General features: G+C 42.9%; 1 protein-coding gene across 2 annotated transcripts in view; it reads right to left on the bottom strand.

Moving 5' to 3' along the window:
* Positions 1–18,108, bottom strand: part of FBXW4 (F-box and WD repeat domain containing 4) — a 231,294-nt gene that overhangs the window by 11,918 nt on the left and 201,268 nt on the right. For both annotated transcript variants that reach the window (XM_088450527.1, XM_088450526.1), the window contains exon 7: positions 6,236–6,376. In XM_088450527.1, the coding sequence (XP_088306653.1) occupies positions 6,236–6,376 (141 nt within the window). The remainder of the gene's footprint in view (positions 1–6,235; positions 6,377–18,108) is intronic.

Raw genomic sequence — 18,108 nt, 5'->3', positions numbered from 1 at the left:
AAACAATACATTTAGAAGATTACTTACAGAAAGATAAAGGAGAAAGGTAAATCATACTATAGAAAGAACCAACATAGCCCATTCCTATTGAACAAGCGTCATTAACCACACAGGACCTGATTTGTATCGCACGCAGGTTGGAATATGAACGCATCTAGCATCATTTACCAAACTGCACAAGTGTCATAAAGCTGGATAAGCATCATTATCAACCTCTGCGTGATTCTAACTCGCACACATCTCTCTGCGACGTCTGAACGGACGTTACATTGCGCCCAATTGTCACAATGTATGTCACATAGGATGTATGCGTATAAGGCAAACATTCCTTGGGTGTGTCATGGGAAAACAGTCAGCGTTCAATGCCTAGCTGCAAACCAAGCATACAGACAGGTGGTGGGCACACCGCAAGATGCATACATACAGACAGGTGGTGGGCACACCGCAAGATGCATACATACAGACAAATATATACATTAATAACCATTCATACAGGTTGGGAGCACAGACACCAGGTCTCTCTCCAACTCTGCATCAGGCCCAGCGGCTACAAAGGTGAACGCGTCACAATTCTGGCAAAGGTTACAGTAGGTCAATTAGTTCAGCTCCATTTAATTTAATTGAAACCAGGCAACACAATAATATCTCCGCTGTAACATAAAGTTATAGACTGGACGATTTGTAAAATAGACTTGAATAGGATGAACTTTGTCTGAGATCTAAGTATCTAGGGCAGGGGTGGCCAACCATTCAGAGGCAAAGAGCCCAAAAATATCTGTAGTCAAATTAAAGAGCCCCCAGTTTTGTGCGCACGCCTTTGGCATGACATTCGCAGGAGCATGCATCACCCCATTCCCTCCCCCCCATTCCCCCGGAGTTATCTCAACAGCGCCACTCTGCCCCCATAAGCATGAAAGCAGGCATCATCCGCCCAGGTCTCAGGCTGCCCTCTCCCACTTGCTCTCCAGCAGTAGTGCCCATTATGCTGTACCCCATATGCAGTGCCCCCCTGTACCTGTGCCTATTATGCAATGCCCCCAGACCCCAGTAGATGTGCCCATTTTGCAATGCCCCCTGTAATTGTGCCTATTATGCAATGCCCCCAGTAGTTGTGCCCCTTCTTCAATGCCCCTGTATCTGTGCCCAATAAGTAATGCCCCCCAGTAGCTGTGCCCCTTCTGCAATGCCCCCTGTAGTTGTTCCCATTAAGCAATGCCCCCAGTAGTTGTGGCCCTTATGCAATGCCCCTTGTAGTTGTGCCCCTTCTGCAATGCTCCATGTAGTCGTGCCCCCTAAGGTAGTGCCCCCCGTATTAGCTACTCCTCCCCGTTCACACCCCTATGAAGAAACTTGCCTGTCTTCATGCTGGCACTGCCCTACGCCGTCAGGGCGCCCGAGTCCCACCGTCGCTGCTGCCACTTCCGCTGCCTGCTGGATCTAACTGGATCAACCAGGTGTGCAGGCTCTTCACATCAGGACATCACCCGCGAATTGGATCACCGACCTGTGAAGCGATCAGAGGCTTCTTTAGACTCTGGTCGCTTCAGAGACCAGCGTTCTCAGTGCCAGTGGGGGTCTGTTGAGCCGCAAGGGAAACACAAAAGAGCCGCACGTGGCTTGAGAGCCACGGGTTGGCCACCCCTGATCTAGGGGATAATACTAATATAGAGGAAACCAAGGGAAATTGACAAGAAAAGTAGCTGTTTACGTATCTTATTTTTTCCCATCAACTTTCTTCTACAGAGAACTTGAAAAAAAAACAACTGTATCACGTTTTCATTATTTTTAATTTGTCTTTAACTTTATGCAAGGATCTCAGGAATAAATCCCTTCATTACCAGGCGACATATTCTGATTGTTACTGATGTATAGAACACTAGGAACACGTGGCTCATTGCAGTGATGGATGGATAATGCTTTTCTGCCTACGTGCAGAATGTGTAACAGTTTCATCAGCAGTAAGATGTGTTTTGAGATCACAGTCACTTAATAGCAGCACTATTGGGCAACACATATGCAAATTTGTGATTACTTTGGCAAAAAAAAAAAAAAAACGCAACAAAAAAAAATTTATATTCAAAGCTCCTACAACGAAGCTGTAATCAATCTGTGAAACGTACTAGATCCCGTTCAATATCAAAATAGGTATAATAAAGAACAAATGTTGTCAGTTTGTACCAGCTTCAGAGCTGGACGTGTCAAGCACGCTTAGGCACCAACAAAGCAGATCTGCTGTGGAGCCCCGCCAGTGCCTGTAATTAAAAGTTATTTTAAAATTATTTTCTAATTGCAGTGGGAGTGTGATTCCTTGTTCCCGTAACGCTTTTGACTCCCTCAACCCGTTGTTTCTCAGACCTCGGCATGTGTGATGATATATATGTACTGCTTGTGCTGAGACCCACAGAGATATCCTGGATTATCGGATACAGTAGTTACAAATCCCTGAAAAATTATAGCTGCTCTACATGTCATTTTAAAAATAATTGGGTTTATCTTTGCAAACAGCTTCAAATTCTTTTAATATTTGTATATTAGGGCTCTTAAACCTAATTCGGGAAATATGAACTGTTAATAGTTGTGCACACGTGTATGCGTGTGTTGTGTTGAAGATGTGGAAAATATCCAAATTATCTGGATAATCCCAGATTATCTAGTAGCATTGCCGCTAGTCTGCGGGCAGGGAGGGAGCTCATGTGCGCGCTGTCGGAGAGGGGGCGTGTTCTTGTAACACGCCTCCAATTTGTCACACTAGGGGGCGTGCCCAGCACTTAAGGAGGTGCTGGGCTTCCCCCAAGCTCTCCCCTCACGGTGAATAGAGGCAGTGTGCATGCGCATGGCGTCTACTCACCTTGCAGTGATCGTTCACCGCAACTTTTCCTACCTGTGGGACACTGCAGTCCATGGATGAGGAAGGCTCATTGCAAGCTGTTTTAGCGGAGCACGGCTAAAAGGTAGGTCGCAATTTGCCCTTTTAAAAATCGGGCAGGGTGCGGCGCCCCACTAATACAGTCTAGCGGGAACGCTAATCTAGGGTTTCTTGAATAATGTTGAATACAATGCCCTCTGATGCAATTTTCCTGGTGACTTTCAATTCAGATCGGCAGTAGGGACAGATGTGAGGATGGCCACACATGTCACATTTACAGTACATGGGGCAATTTGTTGTTATAAACCAAAACAGACCTGAAATTGCCACATATACAATGACTACAAATCACCTGGTCCAAAAAAATCTAATCAAATTGAATGAAATTTGGACTAGACCAGAAGGTAAATCCTGACAGATAACACCGAGTTAGCAGCAATTATACCACCAAGTTGTAAGTACATTTGAAAAAAAAAAAAAAAAAGGATATTGAATATGTATATAATATGACAACTACGTTAAAATGCGTGTCAGTCGACAATAGTAGCAGGAGTCTAGTTTATGCCAGGCATAAGTAACACACACTTAAATCTCACTTGCACCCATGGTTTTTTTATTTTTTTGAGAGAACTCCAATCCCCTGGAGAAACCAGCCATGGTGCAAACTGGTCTACGGCTGGAGGAATCATGGTACAGAGGTCTCCCCTCTATGGTTCCACCAGCTTGGCTGGTCAAGACTAGTGCTGGTTAGTGAAAAATGGGGGGATAACTCACACGTTTTGTCCCCCTGATTTCTCCACTACCAGCCTATGCTAAAAAAAAAAGTATAGAGCGGGTGACTGGAAGAAGTCTGACCGCCCATAACTTCAAAAGATAGCCTCCAGAATTTGGTACAGTATATCTATCTCATGGAACTTATGACCAGTATACTTCCTCCAAATCGTTTGAAAAAGTTTGGAGCCCATAGCTTTCATTACAGCCCTTTGTCTTAAGGGGCATACACACGAGACAATATCTTTGAACAATATGAACAATAATGATATCGTTCAGTGTGTATGCAGTGAACAACCAAAGAAGCGCTCCCGCTGGACGATAACCATATGTTTGGTCGTCCGTACACAGGGCCGGCAACAGAAATCTTGGGGCCCGTTACACAGATATCTTTGGGGCCCCCCTCTCATCCCCTGCTCCTCACAACCCACTCAGATATATATATGTATATATACACACACAAAATAAATATATATATATATATATATATATATATATATATATATATATATATATTAGGGATGTGCAGGCTCGGATAGGTTCGAACTCCACATGCAAACTCGAACCTATCCGAGCCTGCACATCCCTAATATATATATATATATATATATATATATATATATACAGGTGAATGTTCCCGGTACGGCACTCTTCGCTCTTAATACAATAAAGAACCCCCACCCGTTCCCAGGGGGTTCTTTATTGTATTAAGAGCGAAGAGTGCCGTACCGGGAACATTCACCTGTATCTGTGATCTGTATCGGGCACCTTGCGACTTTGCAGCGATTTGGAGGAGTGACAGCCGCTGTTGGTATTTGATATATATATATATATATATAATATTCTTGGTTAGTACTCGCATGAGTGCAAAACACACGGGTCACTCCAGGGCTTGTCAATCTTATAAGTTATGCTGTGTGCATATTCCGACGTTTCGGGACTGCGCAGAGTCTCTTTATCTGCCTGTCCAGAGATGTGGCAGGATGACTTCACTGAAAGATATCTTTCAATATCGTTTGCCCTGCACTACAGAAAGTTCAAGGGAATTCTTTTGCCAATATCGTTCATACAGCACATTGGGGGTCATTCAGAGTCGGTCGCAAGCGTCGATGCGCTCGTAACCGACTCGATGGTTAGTCCTGCACACGCGCAGCGGCCACGCTGCGCATGCACAAGCCCCGGAGCGACAGAGAAACTCTGTCGCTCCGGAGCTCGTTACCAAAGGGACGGCTGTCGATGTTGATCGACAACTAGCCCCATTTGGTAGGCGGGCGGTTTCCAAAACGGAGGCGTTCCTTAACGAACGCCTACCGTTTTGTGGGCGGCCGCACTGACATCATCAGTGATGTCAGTGGGGAGCTTCCTGCTCCATCAGAGCAGAAAGCTCCCTGGGGCTTACGAGTGCCCAGACCCAACCTTAGGGTCTGGTCGTAAGCCCCGATGGTTGCGATGGTGATCACCAACGCGACCATCAACCTGGTCGGTCGTTAAGCTGTGGGTGGTAACCCACAGCTTAACTAACGACCAGGAGGCCGCACTTCAAAAATGAAGTGGCCGCCCTCATTCAGAGAGAGCGATCGCTTCTTACGACCGAATGAGGGCCATTGTCCCATGTGTATGCACCTTTACTCTTTTTTTCTTGCGGTCTCTCTTTTTTTCATTCTTTGCCATTTCTCCCATTTTTCTACATGGGATGCCAAGCTGCACCTACTTTCTTCCCTTCCCTGTCTCTCATTAATGTAAAACTGGTCACTTCTCTCTGCTCATCCTCCTGGACCTCTCTGCAGCCTTCGACACCGTGGATCATACTCTCCTCCTTCGCACCCTTCAGACCTTCTCTAACACCGTCCATGCCTGGTTCACTTTTTACCTCACCAACCGCTCCTTTTCTGCGTCTGCCTCTGGCTCCACCTCCCCCCACTTCCACCCTTCCCGTTGGTGTCCTGCAGGGTTCTGTCCTGGGCCCACTGCTCTTCTCCCTGTCCACTTCTAAACTAGGAGAACTCATCAATACATCAGTACAGTACTTTCTACAAACATACCTGCCTGGGGCTCATTTATTTGAGCAGATATGGCTGCAGTCTTTAAAGCCACCACTTAGTAAATACAGGGTTTCCATTTTTCTAAAGGGGATAGAAGGTTTAAAAGGCTAATGGGAGTATTTAACAAAGCTTGGAGAGAGATCAAATTATGAGAGAAAAAATACTAACCACTCTGCTTCTAACTTACATGTTACAGGCTGTGTATAAAAAATGACAGATAAAAGCTGATTGGTTGGTACTTAATCTCTCACAATTTTATCTCTTTGATAAACATCACCCTAAATGCATTAAAATAAACAACAAGTGTAAGACTTGTGTTCTCATGTATGACAGGGGCAAGTTCAGTTTCAGGTCAGGCATGGCAGGGGTATTGGAATATGTTTTACAACATAGGTCAATTTTCTTCTTTTTATGAATGGTTATTGTGTTGTGGAAACACGATCATGGGAAAGAAAAACAGATGGACATTCTTTGTAATTGGAAGACAATGAAAGTAACAACCTGCTCATGCATGGCTTCTTTATATGATGTACTAACAAACATAAATTGTCAATACCTGGAGTTTGTTCTTAAGTCCCAGTAACGTATATATGTGTCATAGCCACATGACAGTAACGTGAATGGTGTTTCATAGTGGACATCCAAAACTCCAGCTCCTCTTCTAAACTCAGTTCCAAGGCAGTTCATCAGCTGGCCACTACAATGAGACATGGCAGGGAAGTTATTGTCACATAGTCATTTCCAGGTTTGTTTACCATTTTATTCTGTAACGTGTTAAAACAATGGACTCTTACATATAACAACATATAGGGACATATATAAAAAGTGTCTTCAGAGATGGTATGTAATAAAAAACAGTAATAAACAAATTGCTAACATGCAATAATGCAAAGTGTTACAATCTAGGGGCTCGATTCAGACCCGCTCGCTAGATGCGTTCACACGCAGCAAAAGTATGCAAATCTGCGATCGCATGGCAAGGCAATAGTGCGCCCACTATGTCTTAGTGTGCGATCACTCTGTGTATGCAGACGCCCACCAGTCTGTCTTAAGACGCCCACTTTCCCAAGTCATGTCTAGGAAGTGTATGCAACCATCGGTAACAGAGTACCATCGGAAGCGATCGCAGCACTTGTGGCTGACCATACCCTACCGCAAGCACTGCGAGTGATTCATTGTGATTTTCAACCATGTGACGTGTACTATGACACTGCGTCTTAATTATGCACGCCTCTGAAACGGCGTTGAGACGCTCAGGCACGCCTGCCTAAGCACCACCACTTCCCCGTTTTCATGGACCATCCCGTCACCACATACAAACGGCTTGTCCTGTCACTCTAGCTAGCGAGCTGTCTATGCGCAGCAAGCGAACGCTTCCCGATCGCATGGACTAGTTCGTGCACTGCGGTGCATACGCATGCGGAGATTGCAAAAATTGGCTGGCTGCGTGCGAACGGAGCCTAGCGAGCGGGTCTGAATTGGGCCCTAAATTCCCAACCACATGTCCACACACACACATACATATACACATATATACACACATACATAAATATACTAGGATATTTTTTAATCAGAATCTAGTTAACCTACCAGTCTTTGGATTGTGGAGGGTCACCAGAGTATCTGGAGGAAACCCATGCAACTTTACATAAACACAAATATACATGCATGCATGCATACATACTACCATTTTAGAAACACCTTCATTTTTCAATTTCTTTTAAGGAAATTCAAGCAATTCAAGTACAGCAAATAACCTTATATGGTACAAAAGTAAGCGGTAAACTGCATGAGGTTAAAAATAACAGTTTAGGCTAGCAAAACTGAACAATATTGTATATTTCAGTTATAAACTAAGGCCTTATTCATGGAACAAGTAATGGGTTAAGAACTTAAAGCTATTCTGCAGCAATGAAGAGGGTTGTCAGGGCCATGATGTACCATCAGTGGACTACTCAAGACTGGAAGAAGGTCTTCTGGACAGATGACTCAAAATGTGAAATCTTTGGTTGATTGTGCAGGGTTTTTGTATGCCATCGGGTAGGTGACAGGATGATTCGTTGGATGGATCTTTGGCATGTTTAAGGCCAAAATTTTAAAGGTTAAAGCTTTTAATAGGAAAACACGGGGGGAGTTTTCCTATTTAAACCATTGTCCTTTTAAAGTTTGGGGTTAAACATGTCAGGAGGCGACGGCCAACACTTAGTAATTACAGCTTTTAGAAGCCACCATTTAGTAAATAAACCTATGACTCCAATTGTCAAACATGGGGGGGGAATTGTGATGGTCTGGGACTCTATTTGCTGGATCCCCAGTTGGTGACTGGCATAGAGTGATTGGCAACCTGAGTTAAAAGGGCTACTACAGCATTTTGCAGAACCATGCACTACCATCTGTTTTACGGCTAGTTGGCCATGGGTTCTTCCTACAGCAAGATAATGACCCATAACATACCTAATGGCTATGTCAGAAGTACCTTCAAAGAAAAAGAACAAGACAGTAGGCTTCAAATCATGGAATGGCGGGCACAGTCTCCAGACTTACGCCACAATGGTTTAAGATCAACTGGACAGAAGGATGAAAGTAAAGCAACCTACAAGTGCAACACAGTTGTTGGAACTTCTGCAACAGTGTGGGAAGAACTTCCTGAACAATATTTAATTTCCATTGTAGAAAGAATGATTTCCATTGTAGAAATAATGCCACAACAGTGTTCTCCCTAGAAAATGTTGCCAGCTGGGTGGCATGAGAAAGTAGCCTGGAGGGGGGATTGTAAACTGGCTGGACGCAGTGGCAGCCACACCATTGGAAATTGCACCTGCCAGGAGCAGATGGTCAGAGGGACCATAGCTGCCGATGCCCGTTAGCCACCTCCCCTTTACCAACCATAAACACCCTACAAAATTGCATGGATCTTCATGCAATTTCAATCTGCGCCCTCCTGACCATAACCATCAGGATGCATGTGCAGTGTGTCTCGGACACATGTACAGAGGGAAAACATTGCTTTCCCTGAGTCCGACTCAGAATCACCCCCAGTGTGTTCAGCAGTTATAGCTGGTTACTTGGATGAGTCAAAAATTTACACAAAATTTTGCTAAATAAATGATTGCATGATCTGTTTTACTGCCTATTTGCTCTGTGCTTTAACTTTATAGTACATTAGGGCACTAAACTGTAAAATTCAATAAAAACTGTAAAAATGTGGTGTTCTAAAACTTCTGAAAAGTAGGGTGTCTGTACATATATATCAGTAATAATACTCAGGTTGGCTGTAGCATTTAAGCAACACTAAATTTATGTTAAGAGGCCTAATATGTTTGTCAACAAAATGTTACCAACACCATTATTACACCATCATCAGTCTGAACTGTTTATACAACATGTTGGATCTACGGATTCATGTTGTTTACATCAAAATCTAACCATACCATCTGCATTTTGCAGCAAACCTGGCAGGAGTATTCAAAATAAGTGATTTTTTTCCACTTTGCTACAGTCCACTTTGGCAAGCCTGTACCTACTATAGCCTCAGTTTCCTGTTCTCAGTGGACAGTAGAAGAATCTGGTGCGGTTTTCTACTGCTGTTGCCCATCCATTTCTAATTTCTGAAACCAAAGCTCGACAAACTTTGATGTGCACAGGCCCCCATGTTTTACTTCTGGAAAAACCACCCTCAAGTGTTTTGGTTGGGTTTTCTTTAAAAATCAATAAAAACAGCTATAATCATGTAAATTAGACCTGTTTTTGTTCCTAAAGTATTATTAACATCAATAACATTCATTTCCAGTCAATTTTGAGCACCTCACATCGCCTGAAACCACAAGGGAGGCACTTAAATGCAATCGAACCTGGCGAGAAAACTGGAGTGTGGACTTGGTTCTACTAGGAAACCCAAAGTGATCTGAGTCAGGACTCTGTTTGGCTTGGAACCCAAAAGTTTGGGCGTGTTCGGTTTCCAGCAAAACCGAACTGTTCATCTCTATCAGAAATGCTCTTCTGAGTACAACTGTTGTAACACAAGGTTATTTGTATTAATGTCGCCTTCCTGTCAGCTTGTGCCAGTTTAGCCATTCTATTGTGACTTCCCTCATTACCAAAGCATGTTTAACCCAGAAAACTGCCATTCCCTAGATGCTTTTTATTGTGCGCACTATTCTCTGTAACCTGTGGAGAGTGCTGTGCGTGAAAATCCCGGAAGATCAGCAGTTCCTGAGATACTGAAACCACCCCGTCTGTCACCAACAGTGATTCCAAGATCAAAGTCGGGAGATCGCATTCCCTCTCTATTCTGCTGTTAGGTCTGAGCAAAAACCGATTCCCTTGACCATGTATGCATGCCTTTATACATTGAGTTGCTGCTACATGCCTAACTAATTAGATATTTGTATTAACGATCAGCTGTATAGGTGTACATAATAAAGTGGCCACAGAGAGTATATATACATCCTGTCTCTGCATTGTAAGCAATTTCCAAAAATCACATTAGGCGAGGAATGTGATTTGCCATAAATCTAGTGTGATCTCACAAGCATGCTGCAAACTGACACCAAGTAAGGCAGAGCCCATGATGGATTCCATGGGGCCCCTGTAGTACAATTAGCCTGATAATTGCACACATTAGGTTTGCAGCCACCGGCCGGCTATATTTTCAGCCAGGAACAATTAAAATGCAGATGTATTTTAATTGTTCTTGGCCATCTTCGATGGATGGTGGAGGCCCACACACTGTGGCCATGTTTAGGATTAACTTCTATGATACATGACCAGAGATCTACAGCAGGGGAAGGAGACATCCGGCACTCCAGTTGCTGTGGAACTACACATCCCAGCATGCCCGAACAGAAAAACTGTGGCAGGGTATGCCGGGATATCTATCTAATTCCAAAGCACCTGGAGTGCCACTCGCTGCCTACACCTGATCTACAGGAGACATCTGGAACACGTTTTTATTACATTTAAGTTAACGAACCAAATCATAACTAACCTATGTTGCTAATACTTTGTACCCGTTTTAGGGAAAAGTTTAAATCTAAAGAGTAAAAGAGGTTAATGATGTACCGGAGCCACCTAATGCTATATATATATATATATATATATATATATATATATATACACACACACACAAGGAAAAGGATTAGCTGGTCACTGTGGTGCCTTTCTGTCCGGCCATGTATGGAATGTGTTATATGTTATAAACTGCATTAACTTTACTTGAACGCTTTAACAGAGTTGAAAATATAGCAGAGAAGTCTTCATCAGCAGCTAATGGCAATATCACCATGGGTCATAAATTATTATTTATAAGAGGACTTCTACCATCACAAGAGAATACTTTTCCATTGCTCAGATACTGTAAAGGTCAATAATATTTATTAAACCAGATGCCTATAGGTCTCTTGTTTGGAACATATGCTTTTCTTACTGAAATGCAGTTTCAATCCTCTAGTCTGGTCCCTGAAGCAGGTGTCAGAGGCAGCCATCCAACTTTGTGTTCTTCTGCAGTTCTATAGCATATTAAAATGTGTATCTGCTCCAATTCACACTAGGACCTGCTGACACTTGGGCTCCCCAAGATGAAGTGGACCATTGTTTATTTTAAATACATAAATGTGCCTTAAAGGGGAAACAAATCTATATTTTCTGTTTAAAAACATGGGAGGACCTCTTGTACTACTGTATTAAAAAAAAAACGTATTTGCATTTCCATCGGTCACTTCAACGTTGCAGGCAGCCATCTTGTTGGCTCTGGCAATGTTCATGAGGAAATAGCCTTTCAGTTAAGAACGAGTAACATTGCCGAGGCAGCAGCAATCCAGATTATATATTTTTTAAAATGAATAACAACTTAATTGGTTCCTAGAGAATTGTTAGGCTGCATTTCAGTGAATAAAGCACAACACAGATAAAGTGTGACTCAATTCAGTGGTCATGTGTATTACTATTCACTTCGATCAAGAAGTCCCACCGTTAGCACTGAGTAAACAATGGGTGCACTTTAAAAACCATGTAGGGCACCAGAAGCTGCGAGAGGAGGCTATGAACTCATGGAAATGCACAGAGAACAGTAAGACCACAAAAAGTATTGCAGCAATTGAAAAACCTCCTTTTAAATATTATTAAAGCAGATATTTTTGGGTAAGCAAAAAAATTAAAAAAATGCTTACAAAAATACACGTACAAACAAACTATGCCTCACGTTCTGTTATATACCAAAGGTGACATAAGCTGGCCATACAATACTAGACCAACTGCTAGTTGGTTGGTTGGAATGAAAATCTGGTAACGTATGGGAGTAAATGATGATCAGCAATTTGCTCCTAAATGCCAGAAAACAGATGAAAATGGTCGTTCAGACAAGTTTGTTAAATGTTTGATCTAAACTATTTGTTCAATCAACAGTTTTGGTCCATTTTCCAGTGTTTGGGAGCAAATTGCTGATTGTGTACCTTACCAGATTTTCATTCCAACCAATCAACTAGTTGGCTGGTTGGACAGATAATCTTTAGATGTGTGGCCAGCTTTAGTCTGTTTTCCGGTTTTTGGGAGCAAATTGCTGATTGTTACTTGCTCCCATTAGTTACCAGAATTTCATTCCAACCAAACAACTAGTTGGATGGTTGGCTGAAAGTTGGTCTAGTGTATGGCCAGCTTTAGATGTGAAGTATGCTTACAAATACTGAAAATGTTAATAAAGTACTTTGACACATAATACATTTAATAACTACATTGCGGTACAAACATAACAAAGGAAGGATTAAACATTGATGACAAATTGCTGGCTCTAGATCAAGAGTTGACATTAGTGTTAATTTAATGAAGTCTTCTATAGGTGAGAATATTGAATACACATTGAAATAATTAATGAACACAGATGTGGTTCCACTGGTATGGCTTTGGTAGAAAGGCTCTGCACTCCAACTGAAGCTGTCTTCCTAGCTCTGCTGGTTCTTTAGATACTGTTGGTTTCTTTTTCCTTGAAGCTCGGTGGAAAGAAATGAAGTAAAATCAGATGAACACATGATAAAATTTCGATTTTTCAATTTAGATATTTGGAAAAGTAGTTGAAAATAACCCAACGTATTTTGCTGCTAGCCTGCAGCTGCCTCAATATATAGGTCAAGTTATTCTTGTATATTAATTTTGTTTCCCAGATATTGGTTATTCTAGTACTTAAAATCCTCTTCCAGTCCGTGCAGCTCTGTGCAAATGTAGTTCCCATTGGAGTTCCTTGGAACTATAGGAAGTTTTTTTCTTGGAGCATGAAGTAATTGTGTGAGTGATAAGTAGCGGATGGTGTTAACTAGATACTCAATCTGGTTACTGTTAATTAATCTCTACATCTAGTATTTATTTCAGTTGCCAGTGTCCCTTTTCTGTGCATGCTGCTTATACAGGGCTCACTTAAGGCCCTCACATACGGAGCAATATAGCGGCCAATCCGACGGATTGGAACAATGTCGCAGCTATATCGTTCCTTGTGTGGGCATGATATCGGCCACTGCACGCTCCCGTGAGGTCATCCGTCGCTCCTCCAGATCTTTCTATCTGCACAAGAGAACTGAAGAATCGACAGATGATCTAGCTAGTCGATGCGGGGGGGAGGTCAGGCAGCGGATTGCTCAGTGTGTGGGGACCACCCAATATGTCAGCTGTCAGATCGTGCATCGCATCACTGGGTGCACATCGCACAGTGTATGGGGCCCTTTGGGAAAATATGCACAAAAGTGTATTTATGTTTACATGCTGATTGGGAAACATCTCGGGATACATTCAGCAATGCCACAGTGGTATTTGTGTCAGACACGTCAGGTGTACATTTGCATCCAACAAACACATAGTGGAGGCTTGGAAGTGTTAGTAGTCATGCTTGCATCAGCAGATTTCTACGCAATGCGGTAATGTGATGAAGTGTCAGTGGCGCTACTATAAATTTTGCTCCCCCATGCCAAAAAAGTTTCTGGAGCCCCCGCCCCCCCCACCCCAAATGGCATTTTGGTAAAATGAATACAGGGCCGTTTCTATGCAATTTGGCTCCCAGTGCAAACAATTAAAAATGCACCCCCACCCTCCATAGACAGTTTACATTATTTGTAATTTTTCCTCCTAATAGTACTGCCCCTTACACAATATGCAACACACCGTAATGCGCCTCACACATTATGCGTTGTAGGGGACCTCATGCTTGTTGAGGTTTCACTGGAGAGGATGCAACTTTCTGCATTTTCTCCTGGCGGCGCTAGTGTTCCCAGCACTTCCGGGTTATGTGTTGCCCTGAGAGAAATCTGTCTCCTCCTAGGCGGCGGCCATTTTGGTAGGGACGTTTTCAGCAGATTCCATGCGGACGGCTCGTCTGCATAGAATCTGCAGGCTCCAAGCTACAGCGGCTCTCCGGGGGCTATTGTTACGCCCCTGTGAAATGTTACATACACAAGAGATAGCAGTGGCTTGTCAGCTAATAACTGCGATAGTCACATTCTCAATATAAAATTTATTTAAGTACAAATATCTCTAAATCTGTTACTTCTTTAAAAATCAAATGTGAATAACTTTCCTGCAGTAGTAGATGACCTTTGAGACTTATAATTTAAGTACTATCGTCAAGAGGCAGCTAGACAGAACTGTTGATAGACTTCATGCTTATTGCTTAATGTTGCACCTGCCCTCAAGTACCTGCCAGGGCTAAGCCTTCTAAAAGCTGTATCTGGGGATGCATCCACATCTAATTATATTTCAGTTAAGTTGAATGTTGGCAAAGGAACTGCTTTGAGAGCCTGATTCAGCAAGGAACGCACGAATGTAGACGCACGCACCTGTTCGCTGCGAGAATATACTAATCAATGCATACGCACGGAGACCGCAGCACAAGATGCAGATGCCCAACCCCAAACTAAGCCACCCATCTCCCTTTACTCACAGCCTGATCAGCACGTAAGATAGTGTAAACATCGAGAACCATCGGACCATTAGCATAATAGTGGTTGACCTGACCTGCCGCAAGATTTTGCCAGCTTCCTGTGTACAGCTTACGGTATGGCTGCGTGTGCCACCACACTGCCATAATTATGTACGCCCCTATATCGGCATTATAACGCCTGCGTTCGTCTGACCACCCCATATCACCACCCACAAATGGCACATCCTGTGATCAGCACGTAAGATAGCGTAAACATCGAGAACCATCGGACCATTAGCATAATAGTGGTTGACCTGACCTGCCGCAAGATTTTGCCAGCTTCCTGTGTACAGCTTACGGTATGGCTGCGTGTGCCACCACACTGCCATAATTATGTACGCCCCTATATCGGCATTATAACGCCTGCGTTCATCTGACCACCCCCTGTCACCACCCACAAATGGCACATCCTGTCACTCAATTTCGGAAGGGTCTGCGTACCATAACCTGATAGCACTGGCTAGTTTGCGCACGTGCAGTACGATGCATACGCAGTGCAAAAACATCGCCCAAGTGCGTGCGGTTTCTCCTTTACGTTCCTTGCTGAATCAGGCCCTGAGTTCCAAAGAAGCTGCCTTGTCTGGCAGATGGTGTGCTGCTTATTATATGTCCACTGGGCCTAATTCCAAAATGTAAGCAATGCTGATATTTACGCAGATCGAGTGATTATTACCCATTGCGCATGCCACACTGTGCAGGCGTAATGATTGTATTGCAAGTACGCTCATACAGAGTATTCAGTTACAGGAAGTCAGCGTGTGAGGGAGGTAAAGGGAAGTTGGCTACAAAAACGTAGGCATGTCTGACCGTTTAAATGCCATTTCATGGTCGTGCATAAATTAGTAGCGATCTCCTTCGCAACATGAGAGCTCTCAGCCTGTCAGGGGACATGCAGTGTTTCAGGTCACTCAGAAGCTGCGTGGCTAGCCGATCAGCGCCGAGGTTACCGATGTGATGATAGTACTTAAATTATAAGTCTTAAAGGTCATCTACTACTGCAGGAGAGTATATTCACATTTTTAAAGAAGTAACAGATTTAGAGGTATTTGTACGTAAATAAATTTTATATTGAGAATGTAACTTTCGCAGTTATCAGCTGACAAGCCACTGCTATCTCTTGGGTATGTGACATTTCACAGGGGCGTAACAATAGCCCCTGGAGAGCCGCGGTGGCTTGGGGCCTGCAGATTCCATGCAGACGAGCCGTCCGCATGGAATCTGCTGAAAACGTCCCTCCAAAAATGGCCGCCACCTAGATGTTAGAGGGCCTACTGGACCTCTATCGTCTCTCAGGGCAACACATAACCCGGAAGTGCTGGGAACACTGGCGTCGCCGGGAGAAAATGGAGAAAGTTGCATCCTCTCCAGTGAAACCCCAACAAGCAGGAGATCCCAGACAATGCATAATGTGTAAGGGGCATTACCGTGTGTTGCATATTGTGTAAGGGGCAGTACTATAAGGAGGAAAAATTACAAATAATGTGAACAGTATATGGAGGGTGGGGGTGCATTTTTAATTGATGCACGTTTTTGCATATCGTCGGATGGATATGAGAAGGCAGCAGAGGGAGTCTCTATGCTCGGGTAAGCTTTTGGAAACATTAGCATATTTTCGCTATTGCGTTCCATAAGAGATCACAGCTGCGATTACATTAGCAGAAATTTTGGAATCAGCTCCACAGTCCATAATAACAATTCCTCCCCCTCTGTTTGCTGGATTAATCACAATCATGTGGTCTGTTTGGTCCTGTTTGAGATCATCTATCTTTGTACATTTTATTAATGTAATTTTTTTGCTAGTTTCTCAAGAAGGTTAATAGCAATGCCCTTGTAGTTTTGATGGTAGAATCTTTATTGGGATTTAATTTGGGTGCATATGTACTGGTCCTCCCTGTCTTGCGCTGGTCAAAGCTTTCTAGTACAGTTTTTGCATGGAATCTTTCCAATGTAACTTTCCGTTTGAACTTTCTAGTGCCAATTATTGTGTCAAAGATTGATTTATAGATTGCTTGTACAAAGGATAATAATTAATTTTTTTTTTTTTTTCAGTACCCTTATTTTGTTGGCAGTCATTTTTTGACTGCTGATTGAATACTCCTATTCAGTTTTTATTTTGCTTTTAATTCCTTGTGAACCATTTTTGTTTTATCTTCGATCCTGTGCTTTCTCTTTTCTTCCCTATCCTCTTTTTATATTTTCTGCGATTGCTTTGTGCGTGTTTTTTGTATCTTCGTCATGGCCAGTGTCTCTTGGTCTTTCATTAGGTTTACTTGTGCTAATAGAAGATAGACATTTGTAAATTATTTTCACTGTTGAACATATTTGTTTGTGCTATCTTGATTTTCTTTTGAAATTGATTGAAACAGCAGGTGGCTGTGTTTTTATGCTGGGGTTTTTGGGCTGACTGTGGTTATTCACTTATTGGGTGCAGCAGTTACCCCATTACATAGCCATGCACCTTGGGCTCTGCATAACATGTTTTATATTCTCTCCATTCCTCTGGGGGCTTGTCTTCTGTTGCATGCTGATTAGCAAGTTAGAACGTGGGGGCTCATACACAAGGAGTTCCATCTGGTTGTCTAGTGACCGGTACTCTCTGAGGTTAACTGCAGCTGTATTGCTGCACTTTATGCTGAACGCACATTGCTATGCAATATAGGAAAATATTCGGAGAAAACACTGGCGCGTACTAATATTAAGCAGCCAACTTGTGAGACCCACTGTCTCCACCAGAAACAGAAAATAAAGAATCAAACAGTACATAAAAATTGGTCACATAAATAGGAAGGAAGGAAGGAAGGAAGGAAGGAAGGAAGGTGTGGGTGTTGTTGGCATAGAGGTAATACTAGGTACTGAAGAAGCTGTTGATATCACAAAAGTGGGATATTTAGAGAGAAGAGCAGAGGGCCAAGTTGCTCTGACAGAGTTTGGAGGTGTAACTGGAGAAGGGGCTGCTGGAGAGAACGAAAAACAGTAGTGCACAGCCTTCTCCTCCCTGCAAGACCCATAACCGATACAGCATTGTGCTTGCTTCATTCAAAAGAGAAATTATTGAACTTCCGTCTGAAGGAAAAACAAGAATTTGGACGTATAGAGACACATGGCAAAGACTTGGGTCTTCTCCATTTGATTTTGTATTGATTAATTTGTATGGAGCATCTAATTAGCGCCGTATTTATGTGACCAATTTTTATGTACTGTTTGGCACATTGCTATGCAATTAGGTTCTTGTTGTATCACGATGGAATAAATAGACAGTGAGAACTCTTAGCCGGTACTTTAGCTTTGATTGTGCTTCTCTGCTCCACGGTACGGTTATTTTTTTACTAAGTTTGTTTGCAGCCTGCCTTGACCTCATATCTGTTTGACTTTGTATTTTGCCTTTTCTTTTTGTTCTTTGCTATCCGTTGTTCTGACCTAGTTCACTTTCATTGCATACTACAATATTTACTATCTGGCATTATCATATACAG

Source organism: Taudactylus pleione, unplaced genomic scaffold (genome assembly GCF_031769625.1).
Source record: "Taudactylus pleione unplaced genomic scaffold, aTauple2 ptg000518l, whole genome shotgun sequence".
In the NCBI taxonomy this organism is placed as follows: Eukaryota; Metazoa; Chordata; class Amphibia; order Anura; family Myobatrachidae; genus Taudactylus; species Taudactylus pleione.
The sequence above is the reverse complement of the archived record's forward strand: the minus strand, read 5'-3'. Positions and strand labels throughout refer to the sequence as shown.